Raw genomic sequence first — 20084 nt, 5'->3', positions numbered from 1 at the left:
TGGTCGCGCAAAGTCGTTCTTCGTGAATTGTCAATATCAAATAGACCGTTAAAAGTGGTCCTTCGTGTAACGGTCCCTCGTGCCGCAACCTTGGGAGTCAGGACCACCCTTCGATGCCCAAGTAAGCATAGTCGTTATGGATATGAGCATGTATGCGGAAAAATGAGTGTAAACAAAAGTGTATGTATTAGATAGCTAATGGAGGGAGCCCTAACAATAAATAATAAAAATAAAAGATCGGTGTACTCCACCATTGGGTGTCTGTCTATGTCCTCTGTTAACCAGGTGTACAACCAATATGAGGGAGGTAAATCAGATGTTGTAGGTAAATCGATTGATGCGACATTTTTAGTTCGTGGGTCACTTTAAGGATTGGTGTAACCCACATCTTCCTTTCAAACCAAATCCATCAAAATAGTAGTGATGATATATCATCTTTTACTATATAATGGTTACTTCCATTAAATATAACTTAAAACTTGTAACACATGGTTAATTGGTTATTGAAGTTTTAGAAAACAGACCTTCAGCTGGCCTTATGAATTGAGTCTTGTGACAGGAAAGAAACTTGCAAAACAGAAAACCGTTAGGCTCGTTACAGAGGTGGGAGGGCCATTCTACGACCACCTTTGCCGGAAAATAAATATGAGTTGCAGAGAGAGACAGTTAGGACGAAGGTACAGAATAACGTACTTTGGTTGTACTTGGAACTGGGTATTTATACTCATAGATTTAGATGACGTCATCCGGCCCAACCAATTTGATCGATATGCGGCCATTTCTGAGTCCGGAGAACCTTATAGCTCCTGGAACGGATTCTGTCTTTCTAAGGTTCGGCAGCCGGACCTTATGTCCGGTATTACTGGTGTAACCTCTACTGTTATAAAGTTTAACAAAATGAGGATAACCTCGATGATCTATTATACTACAAAAACTTACGAGTTTAATTTCCACTACATGTAAAAAAAATGTTTTGTATATTACGTGGACCAAGGCTCCTTTTTGAACCCATTACATGCGAAGCCCATAACCTCGAAGCCCACGCAAATACTACAAAAATACTACTAATACTTGTAGCCCAAGGCCCAAGCTAAGCAGGACTCATAACATGTTGAAGAACTGTTGATGATTGATTGGGGAAACAAATTGCTAAAGTAAATAATTGCTGATCAATGCAAATTGTTGTTGATTTCCGATTTTGAGTTATAACCATATAATGTTGTCAGGGGCGGAGGTTAATGGAGGCTCGAGGGTAACCCGGCCCCCACTGGATTTTTACTAAAAAACTTTTCTTAAGAGTCTGGCCTCCACCGAGTTTTTGTTCAAGCTTCGTCATTGAATGTTGTTGTCGTTGACAACCAAAAACGTGATATCCGTTTAGTTATAGGAGGCGGAAATATTACAAGAAAACCTAATCTCTTAAATAAGAAAATAAATCAAACCATAGTAGCAATAACAATCCATGTGTTGTTTCAAGTCTCGACAACATTTTACAGATGGCCGAATGGTCACATTACGCATACACTAAGCCTTGGGGCCCACTAAACCCTTCTCCCTCACGAGCTTTTGCTGATTCACGCCCTCCCCTTTCACCCAGTATGCGCGTATCTACCTGTTTAACCTATTTTTTATTTGTTTGTATTCTTGAATGTGTTTATGTAATAACTTAAACTATCGGGTGTTTTTATGCCAAAAAATTGATTGTTTAAAAATAAATTTCCCAATTTTAAACATAAATACTTCAAAAATCAATTTTTTTTATTTAGAAGTAATAATATACAAAAATACATAAATTAAATAATTATTTTCAGATTAAACAGGCTATGTTCGAGTCAACCCGCAAATATATACGACATGACGTTTATGTGTGTGCCACAATTTTCATGTTTGTGTAAAATTTTCAGGTCCATGTCAGTTTTGACCTGCAAGCCTACAAACACAACCCCTTAGAGCATTCCCATATGAATTGGTAAATCATGCCTCATCCTTCTATTTGAAGGTAAATTTTAAAAATCTTTCAAATTACCCACTCCATATGATTCTTTATACTTTTTCCTCATTCTTAAATTATAAGAATTATATATATGGATTGAATAATGATTTCTTATACTTATGAATTATGTTTATTAACTCGCTGTTCATTCCGTATAATTATTTTGTAAGTGAAAGAGAAAGATAATATCACAATTTGATTAAAAGAGTATTATTTAACTGAATAGATATAAATATAAGGAATCGAATATAGGAGGTTTTCTGAAAATCTATAAATTATAAGTTAATGTATTCTTTAATTAAAATTACAATTTAGAATAATATGGATAAAAACTCGAACGTAGATGCTATTAACAACCCTAAATTTATTGCTTCTCTAATCGTTGCTTTCCTAGACTCATGCGTTGTTGTTTTTTTTTCTTTTTGAATGACCAACATAAATTATTTTATTCGAACTAGAAAGACGCTAGGCACCAAAATTACAAGAAAAGGAAAGGAAAGGTCCATTAAATACACCGACTAGCTGAAGAAAGATGTTAAACTTCTTCCAATCCTCCTATCTCATGTTAAACTTTTTCGTCCGGTTTACCCAACGAATTTGATTCTTCAAGAACTTTTGTTACCTCAGGAGAGGTATTATTAAATACCACCTCGTTCATTGTTTTACATCTTTGAATCTTAATGCTATAAAGTTTGGACATATTCCAAAGCCTTCAAAACAAAATACAAGAACCATCACCTCTAACTTGACACATGAAAATGCTGAAGTTTTGAACTTTGCATTCACATATTTAATTTCTTTGGACATATTCCAAAGCCTTCAAAACAAAATACAAGAAACCAAACACATCTTGGGGCGCTTGGTTCATTGAGTTCTGAATTCTATTCCCGTTTTCATTTGGTTCGTAGAATTCCTTAGAACTAAAACCTGCATTCGAGAGGTAACCTATTGTTTGGTTGGAAAAAGAAGGGGTTGGAACGCGCATGAACTTTCTAAAATTCCTTTTTTGGTTAAGGAATTAGACCGAAGTCCAGTTTTCAGGGCCGTTCCTACGTTTTTGGAGACCCTAAGCGAACTACGAAGTAAAGACCTTTTTGTAAAATTATCATTTTCAACGTATTTAGTAACAAAACCCTCCTTTCCCTGGAGTTGGGACCAACAATTATAAACTAAAAAGTTTATAGTCGACGAAGTTAATTTTTTTTAAAGTTTATGTTTTGTATAGATATAGTATATGTTCAAATAAAATCCGATTTTTAAGCTCTTCGGGATGGGTCGAATGATCGATGGTTGTTGTAGTTATGTCTGTAGTTTAATTTCGAAATTGGGACTTGAATGTAGGCCTTTTTCCGTAAACAATTTTTATCTGGGCTCCTATAGTAAAAAAAAATGGTTTAGTTTTATTTTTATTTAGGCCAAATACATATACGAAATATAAAACTTACTAAAAGTTGAGGCCCTTAATTTTGGTGGCCCTAGGTCCGTGCCTATATTGGAAAGCCTAACGCCCATTTCTCACCACCACACCACATCCACCATCATTGCCACCACCATAACTGTGGCAATTCGTCGCTCTCCAGACCAAACTCCTTTGTAGCCCCCATCATGAGCATTTCTGCCACCACCACCACCACCACATTCCATCTTCTTCAATAAATTTACAAACCAAACATTTATTGTTTTATCAGCCAAACAGGAATACAGATTTCTATTTCTTCAACAACTTCTGATTCCAAACTCCAATGCCTTTGATACATTACAACTCCATAAAAAACAAGTGAACCAAACAGCCTTGTTATGATATAATATCACTAAAATGTTACTGACCTAACTAATCTTAGTCTAAAATATGTGTCTCTTTACAATAGAATAAGACATCAACTCATGCCAATCTGGTCTAAAATTATTATAAGCTGATAGGCTAAAATGTGGTTGAGGTGCCAATTTGGATTCATTTGCTTATGATGAAGTGTTTAAAAGAAAACATTTCAAGCGGGTAGAAATTTCCCGAGTTGCATAAAGTGTCTTATATTATTTTAGAGTTCACTTCCGTTTTGTTTCCTGTAGTTCGGTCATTTTAACGGTTTCGCACCAATAATGGATATACTTTTTAACAAAACTTGAAAAAAGTATTTTAAAGAGATAGGCAAAAAGTATTTCGAGTCAATCCAACATAACGTGTTTCAACCCGTACCGAAAGACTATTTGTTTATGGTCATAGGGATGCTTATGAGTAGAAAAGAACTTGAAGTAATATCAATCAGGCCTTGGACCAAGATTATCCAACATATTTTGTGGATGGCCCGTTGATATTCGACAGTTATTACGTTATATTTATTAAAATAAGTGTTTTTATTAAGCCGTGATACTCGGTTGTAGTTGGGAAGTGTAAAATAATACAAAGGATACATACATACATAAATGTTAATTAGGTACATGATTATTGGAATAGGGTAGTTAGGTAACTTTTCTCTCAAACGCTCCAGCTTTTTATTGTTGTTGTGACATTAATGGCGTAAATCACATATTTCTAACCTTAGATTAGGGTTAAGATATATACTTGAACAGTCTTCATAAATAGAAGTTCCATTGACAGGTTCTTTGTGTGTGTGAAATCCTGTTTGTTGGCACTCCCTCAAAATATTCATCCCATCCGGGTCGGATAATCGGAAAAACCCATGACTCCTAAAATGCAATAATTTCAATACATAAAAAAAATCAGTTTCTTATTCAATAGTCAAAGTAAGGGGGTGTCTGGGAATTGGGATTTGCTTTTTTTAAACAACTTATCTGCTTAGTGGAAGGTTCAAATGAAAAGAATTTTTTTGTAAGAAGAAAAAAGAAGAAGTTTCAACCAATAAAAATGCTTCATTTTACTTCATTTAATATTTGCATTAAATTTTAATATAAGGGTATATTGGTAAACTTACATAAATCATTAATTTATATTCTTCCCCTTTAATAACTAACTAAATTAAAGAGTTAATTACACAAATGGGTCCTGTGGTTTATACATAATTTCGCCTTTGGGTACTAACTTATTTTTTTAACAGGTTTAGGTTCTATGGTTTCAATTTTGTAACACCTTTGGGTACTAACACCAAAATTAGTTAATTAATGACTAAAATACCCTTGCATTTTTTTAAGTTTATCAATGTAACATATTTGGGTACTAACACCTAATTTTATTTAAGTTTAAATCAATTTTACAAAATCTACTTATTTTTTTATTTTCATTATTTTATTATATCTCTTAATTAACATAAACTCTATTTATTTTTTTTATTTTCATATTTTTATTAAATTTCTTATTTAACATAAAATCTACTTGTTACACTAGTATTTTTTTAAATAGATTTTTTAAATAAAATCTACTAGCTATATAGTTTTATGTAAAATAAATTTTTGTTTTCAATTTTGGATTGAAATGATTGATAATAATAAATATCTTTCATGTAAAAAAATTTAAGCCTTTTTTTAACTCGTTTTTTTTGTTCATTTACATTTTACTATTTTAGAAAGATATTTAATTTACATAAAACTATATAGCTAGGTATTTTAGATAAAACTATATAGCTAGGTATTTTAGATAAAACTAAAAAAAATTAAGCCTTTTTTAACTCGTTTTTTTTTTTGTAAAATAGATTTTTAATTTACATAAAATTATATAGTTAGTAGATTTTACTGGTGCAACTAGTAGATTTTATGTAAATTAAATATCTTTCTGAAATAGTAAAATGTAAATGAACAAAAAACGAGTTAAAAATGGCTTAATTTTTTTACATGAAAGATTATTATTATTATTATTATTATTATTATTATTATTATTATTATTATTATTATCAATCATATATATCCAAAATTCAAAACGAGTAAGGTTTACATTATTTAAAACTAGTAAGAAATTTAATTTACATAAAACTATATAGCTAGTAGATTTTATTTAAAAAATCTATTTAAAAAAAATACTTCTGTAACAAGTAGATTTTATGCTAAATAAGAAATTTAATAAAAATATGAAAATAAAAAAAATAAACAGACTTTATGTTAATTAAGAGATATAATAAAAAAATGAAAATAAAAAAAACTAAATAGATTTTGTAAAATTGATTTAAACTTAAATAAAATTAGATGTTAGTACCCAAATGTGTTACATTGATAAACTTAAAAAAATGCAAGGGTATTTTAGTCATTAATTAACTAATTTTGGTGTTAGTACCCAAAGGTGTTACAAAATTGAAACCATAGAACCTAAACCTGTTAAAAAAATAAGTTAGTACCCAAAGGCGAAATTATGTATAAACCACAGGACCCATTTGTGTAATTAACTCTAAATTAAATTTGTAACTCCTTTTCAAAATATATAATTTTTCCAAATTAAAAAAAAACAACTTAATTTATAGTGTAGAATAAATTAATAGTTGTGTAGGATAAATTACGAGTTGTGTAGGATATATTTCGAGGTGTTGTAGAATAAATTTTGACTGTGTAGGATAAAATTCTATAATGTGTAGGGTATATGCAGGAAAATTTTGATATGTATTGGTTTTGTAGATTATATGTAGGATAATTAATGATTAGTTGACTAATTAATTAAAGAGAGAAAAATTTAAGGGGAATTGGCCTGTAATAATTCCACCTATACCTTATTGGCCATTAATAATCCCACCTCAGAATATTCCCCCCACCAGTCCCACCTTTCACTTATTTTTCATACAATGGTCCCCCGTTAAAAAAACTTAACGGAGTTATGCTTTTTTCCAAATTACAAACAAATTTTTTAGGGCTTTTGATCAGAATGATGATACGAGTCCATTGATGTAAAACTTACTTCGAAATGGTGCTCCAAGTGACTTGAGTTTGGTTAATTGCAAATTTAAACACCCGAATTGAAGCGCCATTTTCATCGTTTGGAGCGCCGTTTCGAAGCAAGTTTTACATCAATGAACTCGTATCGTCGTTCTAATCAAAAGCCCTAAAAAATCTGTTTGTAATTTGGAAAAAAGCTTAACTCCGTTAAGTTTTTTTAACGGGGGACCATTGTAGGAAAAATAGGTGAAAGGTGGGACTGGTGGGGGGGATATTCTGAGGTGGGATTATTAATGGCCAATAACGTCTAGGTGGGATTATTACAGGCCAATTTCCCAAAATTTAATGATGTGAGTTATAAATGAAATATTATTTTACTAATATGCCCTTTCTTCTTTTTATTCTCACATTAAATTTCTTCTCAAATGAACCTTCCCCTATCTGCTTATTGTGTTTTCTTATAACTGATAAGCACATTTTGTACTTATGCTTATCTGCTTATTTTAGGGGAATATAAGCCTGCTTAGTTGTTTAGTTGCTTATTTTAAACCGATTATTCTTGGTGGATTCAAAATCACAAGTTTACCCCTAGGGTGAAATAAGTTGTTTACAATAAGGTGTTATAATAAATAATCACAAAGACCCCCTCTACATATTGAGTATGCAAGTCTATTATGATCCGGTGACATATTTTTATTTATTTATAAGTACATAGGTTTATTTGAGTTATATTTTATCTATAATGGGTAAATTTAGAAAAAAGTAGCTAATCAGGAAACGGGTTGGACGGATTGAAAGTGGCCCAAAAGTGTATTCATGTACATACATTGTATATCGTGTATTAAGATAATGATAGATTATTGTTGAAAATTATATAACCTAGTATTAATTCAAAAATCTGCTTGCGGGTCGGCCTAACTTGTACTAAAAGTTTTTACCCATCTTGACATGACACCCGCCCCGCCCATTGTGACATTGTTTCTTGACCCCTAAAAATGGAAAAAAAAAAAAAAAAAAAAAAAAAAAGACTTCTGATATTCCATAATGGATGCAAAACACATAAGTAGCTTACCTTGATGTATCTGTGGGAGCCATCACAATGGCAACTGCCTCTGGTACCATCACCTGAAAATAGTTTAAAGACCGATAAACTAATTTGACTTTTAAAATCACATTAGCTAAAAAGAATAATTCCATACAAATCTAACTTCTATCTATACAATAAAGAGTTAATTACATAGTTAGTCCCTGTGGTTTACACAAACACTAACAATCTAAGGTACTAATGGTTTAAAATCACTTCCCGGGGTACTAACTTTCCATTTTTTAACATGTGGGGGGGGGGGGGGGGGGGGGGGTTTAAGTTATTCTACAAAGACTCCTAACTCTAAGAAGGATTTATAGAGTGACAAGTGTCCAATAACCTAAAACCTAAACCCACTACACCACCACCACCCAAAAGCCTAAACCCACCCACCACAAAAAAAAAAAAAAAAAAAAAAAAAAAAAAAAAAAAAACTATACCTCACCAAAACGGTACTTACAATTAAAAAAAAAACTATACCTCACCAGGGAATTCACGTTAATACCCCCACATGTTAAAAAATGGAAAGTTAGTACCCTAAGAAGTGATTTTAAACTATTAGTACCTTAGATTGTTACTTTATGTAAACCACAGGGACTAACTGTGTAATTAACTCATACAATAAATTATGAATTTTAATCATGTTGTGTTAACAAAGCAAAAAGAAGATTGCAAATGGGAATATTGACTCATTTATCTCATACGTAGCATGAATGAATGCAAAACGGTACTTACAATTAAAAAAATGTACATTAACATATGAATTTTACCTGATAAGAATATTGGGTATGCAGATCAACTGATGACATAAAACAACTTTGGGAAGGATGCGTCTGAAGATCAATAAAGAAAATATATCATACAATTTATGAAGATATAATCTGGACAGAAGAAAAACAAAAGACGGAGAAGCACACAAGACCAGAAGTATCAGATCATGTAATTATTTCAAACACATAACTAATTACATTTAAAATTAAGTGTTGGCTCTTTATTATCGAGAAGATATACACTAAGTGGGTATCTTGAAAATGAGCAGAAGATCAATTCCATCGCATAATATTAAGAATATACATGCACCGTTATAGTTAGAAGTGGCAAAATGGGCAGGGTGTGCAATTTGTGACGGGTCAAACAGGTCGGCTCAAGTTGACCTACCAAAAGTTGTCTATTTTCTTTTTTCTATTATATTGATAGGTGATATATTAAATATGATTACAAGAAGAGTAAAATGCCTTTTTCGTCCCTGAGGTTTGGCCAGTTTCGCGACTTTCGTCCAAAGGTTTGTTTTGTTTTTCCGCATCTGGATCCAAAAGGTTTGAAATCTTGCCATTTTCATCCGGCTTGTTAACTCCATCCATTGTTCTCCGTTAAGTCAGGGGTATTTCTGTCTTTTTTGCTAACTTAAAGGGCAATTCGGTCTTTGTCACTTTATTACAAGCATTTAGCATAATGTACAAGTATTCAAAATACCCTTACTAAATAAAAAAGACGAAAATACCCCTGATTTAACGGAGAGAAATGCATGGAGCTAACAAATCGGATGAAAATGACAAGATTTCAAACCTTTTGGATCCAGATGTGAAAAAGCAAACCTTCGGACGAAAGTCGCCAAACTGGCCAAACCTCAAGGACAAAAATGGCATTTTACTCTTACAAAATTTATACTACTCTAATAATCTAACTTTTTTTTTTCAGTGAAGAAAATTTAGCAGGCTGCAAGCAAATTTCTAATACACATTGGATGACCATCAACCCGTTTGACCCCTTTGACTTTTAGCTGAATTTTAATGTTTTACCAATTTGACCCACTAGAGATAAAGTAAACCCCAAATCGACCCACTGATAGATAATTGGGTCAAAAGACATACATGGATCCATCCAACAGGGATGAGAGATTGTTCATTATGAATGGCAAAGATCTCCTCTTCGTTAATAGCCTGACACTATTAATGAAAAGAATAATGTAAAGCCTCACACATTAAATATACGAAAAGGAAAAAAAAATAACCTGAATAGAAAACACAGAACAAAATCTAATACACCTAAACAAAAAGTAAGAAACATCGACTTACAGAGCTAGAAGTCGAATCTTGTTTTGGTATTATAAGAGTTGTTACGTAATAAGTCCTTCCTTTCTGGAAACAAATTCAGACAATTAAAAAAACAGTGCAAAAAACCACAATATGGGAAAGATAGTTAGAACATAAAAGAGTAAGGTACATGGATGGTCCCTGTAGTTGACCAAAATTTTGGATTTGGTCCCTATCTTTCCAAAAGTACAGGGATGGTCCCTGTGATTTGCACTTTGTAACGCATTTAGTCCCCAACTTTTGCCAAAAGTACACGGATGGTCCCTGTAGTTTGCACTTTGTAACGCATTTAGTCCCTAACTTAGACATGTTGAAACCTTTAGATTTGTTAGCCGGGGACTAAATGCGTTACGAAGTACAGACCACAGGAACCATTCCTGTACTTTTGAAAAGCTATGGACCAAATCCAAAATTTTAGTTAACCACAGGGACCATCTGTGTACTTTACTCAATATAATATTTGACTCTTTTCATTAAGGCCACCAATGTATTGAAAGTTGAAACTACTTTATAGGCCACCTAATAACTTATCCAGATTCATTTATACTAAATCTGGCTTAAAACGTACTAGAATTCGGTAAAATGATAAAATCACACTAGTTTTTTCACACTGAATCTTTGCTTATTGATAGCTCGATATAGTCGCATTGGCATTATTGGTTAGATTTAAAAAAAAAACTAATTACGACACTAACAGGTGACTATCAGAAAGTCAAAAGGCAATGAAGAAACACAATGGCACATTCCATAAGCAAAAGCTAAAGTAAAGATGTTGAATACATGATTTTAGAAGAACTTGAGGCTGAAAGCATAATTACTATGTTTGGCAACATAAAGAAGTCAATAAGAAAGCTCATAAGCATTTTCTGCATTGTATCAATACGTACTAAGATTTCGTGGCGAATGTTAATAATCGAGAGCGTAGATCTTACAAGAAAAGCACCAAGCACGCCACATGTCTCCAGATCCCTGCTTGTGTTGTCTTTAGCAAGATCAAGAAACCCGTCTAGTAACTGAGTTGACTAATAAAATTGAACTTTATTAAGATAAACGACATTGTGGGTTTCCACAAGGAACGCATGGTAGAGTGCACGTAGAAAATTTAGAGGTGACACTTTTGACCCATTTACTAAATTGGTAGGCGCGAGTCACAATTTATCTCTAACAGGTCAAAACTAAAAATAAAATAAAATAATTGGAAAGGGAATGTGTTTAACAGATCTGAAGTTGCCCAATGTGTATATTTAAGGAACAAAACCTCCTAAATCATCTTATTAAATAAATAGGTTATTATTGAAATAATATAACTTTTGAGTAAATTGCATTTTACTTCCTATAACTAACGAAATTATACTAGTTGTCCTTTATGTTACTGTTTCTCATCAGGCGGTGTCCTTTTGCCCTAACCCAGTTAGTTTTTTCTGTTAACTCTTAACGAGTGCCAATCACATGAGGGCATAATGGTCCATTTCACTTAATAACTAAAACAAAATTAAATAAAAATAATATATATTAACAACAAAATAAGTGAAAATGACCATTATGCCCTCATGTAAGTAGAACGTTTTAAGAGTTAACTAGAAAAAAAAGCCTGGTTAGGGCAAAAGGACACCGCCTGATGAGAAATAGAAACATAAAGGACATCCAGTGTAATTTCGTTAGTTAAAGGACAATGCCTGCAATTTGGCTCAAACTTAAAGGACACAAAATGCCATTTACTCTATAACTTTTGAAATGACACACAAACTAACTATTCATAAAAGTAACAGTTTTGGACAAAAGGTGTAGTTTCAGAACATACAAAAACTACTCATGTTGACCCGAATCCATAGTTGTTAATGGCGAATAGCGACAAATAGCGATAAGGTACCTATATGCTACATAGCGAATAGCGATAAATAGTAGGAGGCTATTTTATAAATAGCGACACACTAGAAAAAAAAAAATTTTAACTTTTATATGTGTATTATATCAAAATACCCTGGTATATATGCTATTTTACATGTATATTTAACAAAAGCCTAAAATCCAGCTATTTCATAGCTATATTTAATTGATATTTATATTTAAAAAATAAAAAAATAAATAAAGTGTCGCTATCGCTACAACCCAAATAGCGACACTGGACCTATACGCTACGTAGCGCGCTATAGCGATCGCTACGATCGTTGTTGACAACTGTGCCCGAATCCACTTTGACATATTACCCAACCACTCAACCAGCGCTTTTTGTAGCTGTATTTGTTCTAGATCGCTTAATCATATGATCTAGAACAGCATGTTTGATCACAGTTTGTTGTGATTTTGCAGTACAGTTATTCAGTTAAGGCAATCAAAAAATACAAAAACATTCTGAATCTTACAATGTGCACATCTTTAAGAGCATTAGACGTTGATTCATCAACGAAAGATTTGGTATGTCTATTCTCTGAACTTAGACTTGTGATCCGTGAAACCTCTGAAGCATGTGGATCTTTGTGTATGCATGATATTACGGGAGAAGGGTATGAGTGAGTAACTTTGCACAAATTAGGCTGCGTTAAACCTATTTTATTCATTAAAGTGTCTCCTCTAAGTGCCGGCTGGGAATCTTAGATGCATGAGCCAATACCACTTCTCTGCAAACAAGAATAAAATTTAGTTCAATCATTATGTTTTAGTTTTAGATTGTAATCTCGTAACTTTAAAGGTGCTGCTAAAGATCTGCAGCACATAGAGAAATCAATTGTTGATTGGAGTCAATGGGTTCATAAATCCAGATTTAAAAAAAATGGCGAAGTTGATAAATATAAAGTACACTTAAGTATTGATTATAAGAAGTATTGGTGGGTAAAGGTTTCAACTTACAAGCGACAATTAAGTATTGATTATAAGAAGTTCACAAAGTTGAAAGTGGACAGATAGTCCAAGTAATAGGTTAATGGTGTTATTTACATCAGGACCGATTAAGCAATTTGGGACTCGCTAAAGCCTCTCGTGAGCTGCTCAAGATCGACTCGCTAAAGGCTCGAATCAAGCTGAGCTTAAACAAGCTCGAGCATGAGCCTAATTTAAACTTATCGAGCTCAAGCTGGCTTGCGAACTTACACGAGCCTACTATTTATATAACTTTATTTAATATATTAAATATATATTTATATAATAATAATTATTATACATAAACCTATGATCAATATAACTAAATAATATATATAATGCTATATATTAAAACTATGATTATAAACATATTTAGAATTAATTATATATATATATATATAGAGAGAGAGAGAAAGGTTAACATACTTCACGGCTTATCATACTTCACGTAGGAGACAATGGTAACCGTTGGATCAGGGGTGTAATCACGCATGGAACATATAATCACGCATGGGACCACATAATCACGCATGGGATCCAAAATCACGCACGTTATTTTGGTCAAAAAAATAATTACGCATGTTATATATTTCATGAAGTAGGTTAATGTACGTTAAGGCGTGAAGTACATTATACTTTCTATATATATATATATACACACACACATTAATATGTCGAGCTCGAGCTTGGAAAAATACTCACAAGCCGAGCTTGAGCTTTATATCGAGCTTAGTCGAGCTCAGGCTCGGGCTCGGCTCGTTTACATCCCTAAATTAAATGATGCAGAATTTGATGCATCGAATCTTGGATTAATGCATTATTTTTTGGCATTGAAGTGTTAATGACTTAATTCCACCACATATACTAATATGGCATTAAATTTTGGGAAAATATATGGAGGAAAGAAGATCAAAAACACACTTTACAAAAAGATGATGAGAGGTTTAATGTATTTAACAGCCATGGGGACTCATATTATGTACCCTAGGAATCTTGATAAAAGGTACATGGAGATCCCAAATAACACACACTTCCTTCTTTTAAATAAATATAAGATTTTACACAAAAAAGTGAAAATCTAAAAATCTAATAGGTTTTCTGATACAGTCTTACAAAAGACAAATTATGGAGAATACACTTTTGGCAATGACTTCATGTTCGGTTCACTTCAGGAGCAGTTTCATGGTCACAACAGTCAATTCTTACATTGTAAAATACGAAAACATAGTTTCTGGAAAATTTCTAGTGGAGCTATATATCACACAAGGACCTATATTAAGTTATTGTTAAAGCAATTCAGTAACTAAGCTTCCCAAGTAAACCTGTTTTTCACTAGAGAAAGCAAGCATATAGACGTCTTGAGTGATCTGACAAAGGAATCATTTATTGTTGGGACAAACATCAAGTTTCAAATATTTTTATCAAACCACTAAAATTGTGAATTGAAGAGCTTTGAATAGAGCATAGTTATTAAAGGCGCTAGGCGCATAGGCCTCGCCTGGGGCTTAGGCGCAAAGCGCAAAAAAGCGAGGGCCTAAGAAAAATAAAGCGCATAATGAAAAAAAATAGAAATATATTATGTATTAGAAAAAGAATATTATTCTTCAAATAAAATAAACAAAATCTATTATATAACACTTTATATCATCTATTTAGTACCAAAAGTTCTAAAATATTACGTAGTATATTAGTGTAGACAAGTAGTTTTCCTTAGATAAAAGTAGAAATCTGGCTAGAATCTTGTCGGAATTTAGAGAATTTGGACGCAATGTGTGCCTGAACCATCAACTCGAGAATTAAAGCGCAATTTCCTCGACTTAAAGCGCAACTGGCTCGCCTCGCCTGAAAATGGGCCTAGGCGCAAGAGGCGATGGCTTTTAAGTTTTAACAACTATGGAATAGAGAGTTTTACGTATTGTCAAATCCTAGCTTCGAGGAAGTCATGGAAGTTTAAGTAGTTTTCTTCTTTGCTATGTTTAATTGGGCAGTTTCAAGAGTGTTTCGGATAACTTATCTAAGTTACTCATTTGATTATTTGTTAGTGAAATAAGCATTAAGCATTAAGCATTGTGAAGTTGTTTAGGGGGTGTTTTGGATTGTTTGTTACAATTGCTTATCTGCTTATTGAAATAGACAGAATAAGGCACGTTTTGGATTGATTATATACACTGCTTATCTGCATTGCATTTTGATACAACAAGGCAACTTTGAGGGTGTTTGCCTGTTTGGAATTTTGCTTATTCAAACTGTTTATCTGTTTATTTTTTGAGTGAAATAATCAAAACTCAAACATATAAGCAACTATCAATAAAGCGATTTAAAGTTGGTTACTCCAAATTGCTTATATCAATAACCAAAAGGCAGATACGTAATTTAAACAAGTAATCCTGATTAAAAAAATAATCAGATTTATAAAAAAAATTAAAAAAAAAAAAAGAGTTGCAGAAAACTAGGGATGAGATTGCACTGGTACCATATTGAACCTGTATCGTACCGCATAGTACCGATACCAAACTTTCTCTAAAACCAAACTGAATACCGTACCGTATATGTTTGGTCGGTAGTGGTATGGCACAGTATCGTTAAAAGTCACGAACCTGCCTGTACTGTACCACATAGTACCGGTACCGAAATTGAGCTAAATTCAAAACCGAATACCATACCATATATGTTAGGTTAGTACCGGCACAGTACCAGTATTTGGTAGCAAAGATCTCATCCCTACAGAAAACTGTTTATTGAGAAAAAAGGTAAATTAACCTCACTAACTTTCCTTATTTTACTTATTTGATTCTAATTCATCATGTCTGCAATAATCACTTTGCAATAATCCTAACTGCTGCCTGCTGGTGTAAACTTATGTTACAAACATATATATCAATTCCTATTGCAAATACAAACAAAATTCTTATATACAAATTAATCCTATGAGCACAAAATTAACTACATACACACTACGCAGTTAATGCGGTAAAATATCGGATATCGGTCAAGTACTGATATTTGAAATATAGGTTATCTCGGTGAGATATCGGTGGGATATCGGTAATTTTAATATAATGCAGAATTTATATATATAGCAATTTAACACCAATAATTCAGTGATATATAAGTGATATATTGGTTATATCGGTCGAATATCGGTGATAATGTGATATATCGGTTATATCGGTCAAATATTGGTCAATATTGCCGATAATATCGTTACCGATATTTGACACCGATATTTTAGTAAGGGACCGATATATCACCGATATTGACGGCGTAGCATACACACCAGAAAACTCATGTTATTATCCTTATCGTAGAAAGTTGCGCACCGGTACAGTATCATATAATACCAATACTGAACTTGAGCTAAATTCAAAACCGAATACCATACCGTTTATGTTCGGTTGTTAGCGGTACGGTATCGAATTATTGACATCGTTCGGCATCGAGAAAAAATGTAAATTAAGTAATTAACCTCACTAACATCACTTAATTGATTCTGATTCATCATGTCCGCAATAATCACTTTACAATAACCCTAACTGCTGCTGTAAACGTATGTTACATACATACATACATATCATTATCTCAATTTCTATTGCAAAATAATGAACAGGAAAAGGAAAACCCTACATAATCCTTATATTATATACAAATGAAAACAATAAACACGTAATTAACTACATACACACCATATAATGATATAAAACCCTAAATTGTGGAATATTATATGAAATTTGAGCAGCAAGTAGGAGATTGATCATGGAGAATTGTGCTTACTGAGATGAAGGAATCGTTTTGGTGATCTCGAACAGATTGCATCAAGTGTTACTGCAACTTGTTGAATTTATTCGTCACGTAATGATCTCTTTTTCGGACTGTGTGTGTGCCCCATTATTCGGGTATCAAAACCGAAAATAATATCCCCACCCGCCAATTTCAACACTTCATGATGGGCGTCGGTTGAGTGGCTATTTACGAAGTAGCCCATCGTTGGGGTAGTGTATTTACGGTTTTTATTTTAAATGGATAACTCATGCACTCGTTGTCTTGAAAATTTGATTTAGCGGTTGATTGGATTGTTCGCTAGTGGAGACGCAAGTTTGATTTTTGTTTGGGCTTTTCGATGGATATCTAGGTGAGGGACGAATTAGGGCTTTAATCTTGGGTTCGAACCTGATCGGAGGGGGGGCGAGGGTTTACGGATTCCATCCGGTGCATCAGAGATACGGTCTCATGGCGATCGATGAGTCGACCTTGAATATAGCCCCGAGTAAGGTGGGTTTACACGTGACTACGTGAGATTCTTTGTTGTTAAAAAAAAAAAAACTCATCACTCGTTAATAATGCTTTTAAATTTACATATTTGTTCATCATGAGACTAAATTTCGTGGGGAGAAACACGTTTACATCATAGTGATCACACTTTGATAACGCTAGAATTTGGTAGAAATGTATATTGCTAATTTTGTTATTAAGGCCAGTGTTAGATTATGTGTTGTGGACGTGGTGCATATGAAATGTGAAGAAAAAAACAGTTTGTCACGTAGGCAGTTAGGGGATTCACGTTTCACACCCATCAACATATGTGTTGTGAAGAGGTAAAATGTGAAATTTTATAGTGGGTTGAAATGACTCTAAATGGTTGAGTTATATTTTTTATGGTTACAAGAAATTAAAGACCCACGCCCACAAATATCTCCACTCCCTTGCCCATCATGCACCTTTAGCGCATGGCGCCCCCTTCCACCGTGGCAGAGCTTCACGACCCTTTCACCCGAATCACAACACATGGTTTTATGTCCATTACTAATCACTCACTGTCACCTCAACATCACATCGTCACCTCCTCATCCCTCACCTTCATTTCTCAACCTATGTTATATCCATTATTCACCTATATTAATATAAATTTGAGAGAGGAAAGGAGAAAGAGTGTGAGTGTATGTGTATGAAGCGGGATGTGGCTCACGACCATGTGAAAGCCATAAATTTGTGGGACGATGCTATCAAGCAAATATTTATATTTAACATCATTTATTTAGTTTTATTTTACAAAAACCTCTATGTACATTTATAGCAAAGACAAATTTACAGATAGCACCTCTCAAATAAAAAAACATAAAACCATTAAAGTTCGGCCCACAAGGAGAGGACAAGTCACAATACAAAATATGAGCCTCAAACTAACTAAATACAGATGAATACGTGTTGACCCATATAGTAAACGTCACTCGTAAAAACACTATGTATTGTGTAATATCCGCTAATCATTGTTCATATATTATATATGTATCCGGCGTTTCACCCATTCACAAAGATTTTTAAAGAGTGTCACCAAAAAAGAAAAGAATCATAACATGACATTTATTTTCTAGGCATACACGCTAACAAAACCGACGGCAAGAGCCAAGAGACTTTAACCTACATCCAACATGGTTTGAAGGCTAATTATCCGATCATAAATTTGATTTTCCTACTTAGTTTTTCAATCCATTGTAATTGTAAAAATTTGATTTCTTCATATTCCCTTACATGGACACCATACAAGCACTTTAAAAGCCATGTCAACCCTCTTACTTATTTGGCTTTGGATATAAATCATACTCAGTTTGGCCATTTACGAGCCAAAAAGATGTTACACTTCAACATATCTAACGGTCGTGATTGTGAATTAGCCCTTCATTGCTTTCAAATTAATCAAAGATCAAATATGCCTTTAAAACAACTTACGTGGTTTATAAATATATCATAAAAAAATGCTTAAGGGAACTCAATGTCAAACTTATCTTTCATCAAACATAAGGGTTTTTTTTTTCGTTTTATAAGGGTTTTTATATTAACTATTATCATTTCTAATCAGAAATTTTGTTATTCTTGTTTTATACTATTACTAGGTTAGAACCCTTTGTATTACACGGGTTGCATAAATGTAATTAAATATAATAAATAATAAAAAATATATATCTTTAAAAAAACTCGTATATTGCACGTGTTAAATAAAATATAATGTCATATGTCAACACATATAGTCGTCAAGATTTATCCTTTGAAATGAACTTTGATGTATTATTTACTTATTATAACATTTTACTTTGTTTTTTTATTTACTAATTATGTTCAAAATACATGTATTACATGGGGTTAAATCCCGTTATTATGATACATTCAAATTATGATATACAATTCTTTTAGTTCATTTTGTTTTTATTATAAATGCTTTTGAGATAAAAATAAACATGATTCTTTATGGAGTTTCAGTAGGTTTTGTTTACAAAAGTGGTTGTATTGAGATAAAAGATAGAGTTAATTACTGTTTTCGTCCCCGAGGTTTGTCAAAAATAACGGTTTCAGTCCATTAGTTTAAAAATTGCGATTTCAGTCCATTAGTTTCATTTTCGTAACCATTTCAGTCCACTAACTTAACTCCATCCATTTATTTTGTTAACTTTGAGTTAACTAACTAATTCAGGGACGGTTTGCGTCAGTTTTAGAAACACAGGGACTTAAGTGTAAGCTCTAAAACATTAAAACAAAAAAAATAGTAAATTCCAAAAAATCAAAAAAATTCCAAAAAAACCAAACAAATTCCAAAAAAATCTAAAAAATAATAAAAATTCTAAAAAATCATAAAAATTCTAAAAAATTCAAAAAAATCCAAAAAATCCGTTTCGGCGCGAACTGTTTCGAACCCGAACTGTTTCGAGCTTAACCATTTCGACGCGAACCGTTTCGAGCTGAACCGTCCGTACCGTTTCGACGAGAACCGTTTCAACCGTACCGTTTCGAGCCGAACCGTTTCGACCCGTACCCTTTCGAAGCCGAACCGTTTCGAACCGAACCGTTTCGAAGCCGAACCGTTTCAAGCTGTACCGTTTGGAACCGAACCGTGCCGTTTCGAACCGAACCGTTTCGAGCTGAACCGTTTCGAACCGAACCGTGTCGTATCGAACCGAACTGTTTCAAGCTGTACCGTTTCGACGCGAACCGTGCCGTATCGAACCGAAACGGTTCGGCTTCGAAATGGTACGGCTTCGAAACGGTTCGGGTCGAAACGGTACGGTTCGATACGGTTCAGCTCGAAACGGTTCGGTTCGATTCGGCACGGTTCGGTTCGAAACGGTTCAGCTCGAAACGGTTCGGTTCGAAACGACACGGTTCGGTTTGAAACGGTACGGCTTGAAACGGTTCGGCTTCGAAACGGTACGGGTCGAAACGGTTCGGTTGGAAACGGTACGGGTCGAAACGGTTCGGGTCG

The 20084-nt window shown here is 33.4% G+C and overlaps 1 protein-coding gene across 3 annotated transcripts; it reads right to left on the bottom strand.

The window, feature by feature from the left end:
* Positions 1–4227: 4227 nt before the first annotated feature.
* LOC110896036 (AMSH-like ubiquitin thioesterase 2) lies at positions 4228–16810 on the bottom strand. 3 transcript variants are annotated; one of them, XM_022143452.2, is made up of 8 exons: positions 16607–16810; positions 12343–12597; positions 10867–11001; positions 9962–10024; positions 9758–9832; positions 8657–8719; positions 7875–7927; positions 4228–4678 (listed from the first exon to the last, which is right to left on the bottom strand). In XM_022143452.2, exons 2-8 carry the CDS (start codon positions 12535–12537, stop codon positions 4501–4503), a joined length of 762 nt encoding a protein of 253 aa, XP_021999144.1. In that variant the 5' UTR covers positions 12538–12597; positions 16607–16810; the 3' UTR covers positions 4228–4500. The 3 variants fall into 3 exon arrangements, with proteins under 3 accessions (XP_021999144.1, XP_021999145.1, XP_021999148.1); XM_022143453.2 differs by having other exon boundaries at positions 10912–11001; XM_022143456.2 differs by lacking the exon at positions 10867–11001.
* Between the last annotated feature and the right edge of the window lie 3274 nt (positions 16811–20084).

Source organism: Helianthus annuus, chromosome 12, assembly GCF_002127325.2.
Source record: "Helianthus annuus cultivar XRQ/B chromosome 12, HanXRQr2.0-SUNRISE, whole genome shotgun sequence".
Taxonomy (NCBI): Eukaryota; Viridiplantae; Streptophyta; class Magnoliopsida; order Asterales; family Asteraceae; genus Helianthus; species Helianthus annuus.
The sequence above is the reverse complement of the archived record's forward strand: the minus strand, read 5'-3'. Positions and strand labels throughout refer to the sequence as shown.

Excerpts from the sequence above, each read along its gene's own strand:
- LOC110896036 (XM_022143452.2), bottom strand. The coding sequence starts at position 12,537 with ATGAATAAAATAGGTTTAACGCAGCCTAATTTGTGCAAAGTTACTCAC. Across the intron at positions 9,833-9,961 it reads AAGATTCGACTTCTAGCTCT|TGTCAGGCTATTAACGAAGA; the intron begins GTAAGTCGATGT and ends TTTCATTAATAG. Across the intron at positions 4,679-7,874 it reads GCTCCCACAGATACATCAAG|GAGTCATGGGTTTTTCCGAT; the intron begins GTAAGCTACTTA and ends ATTGCATTTTAG.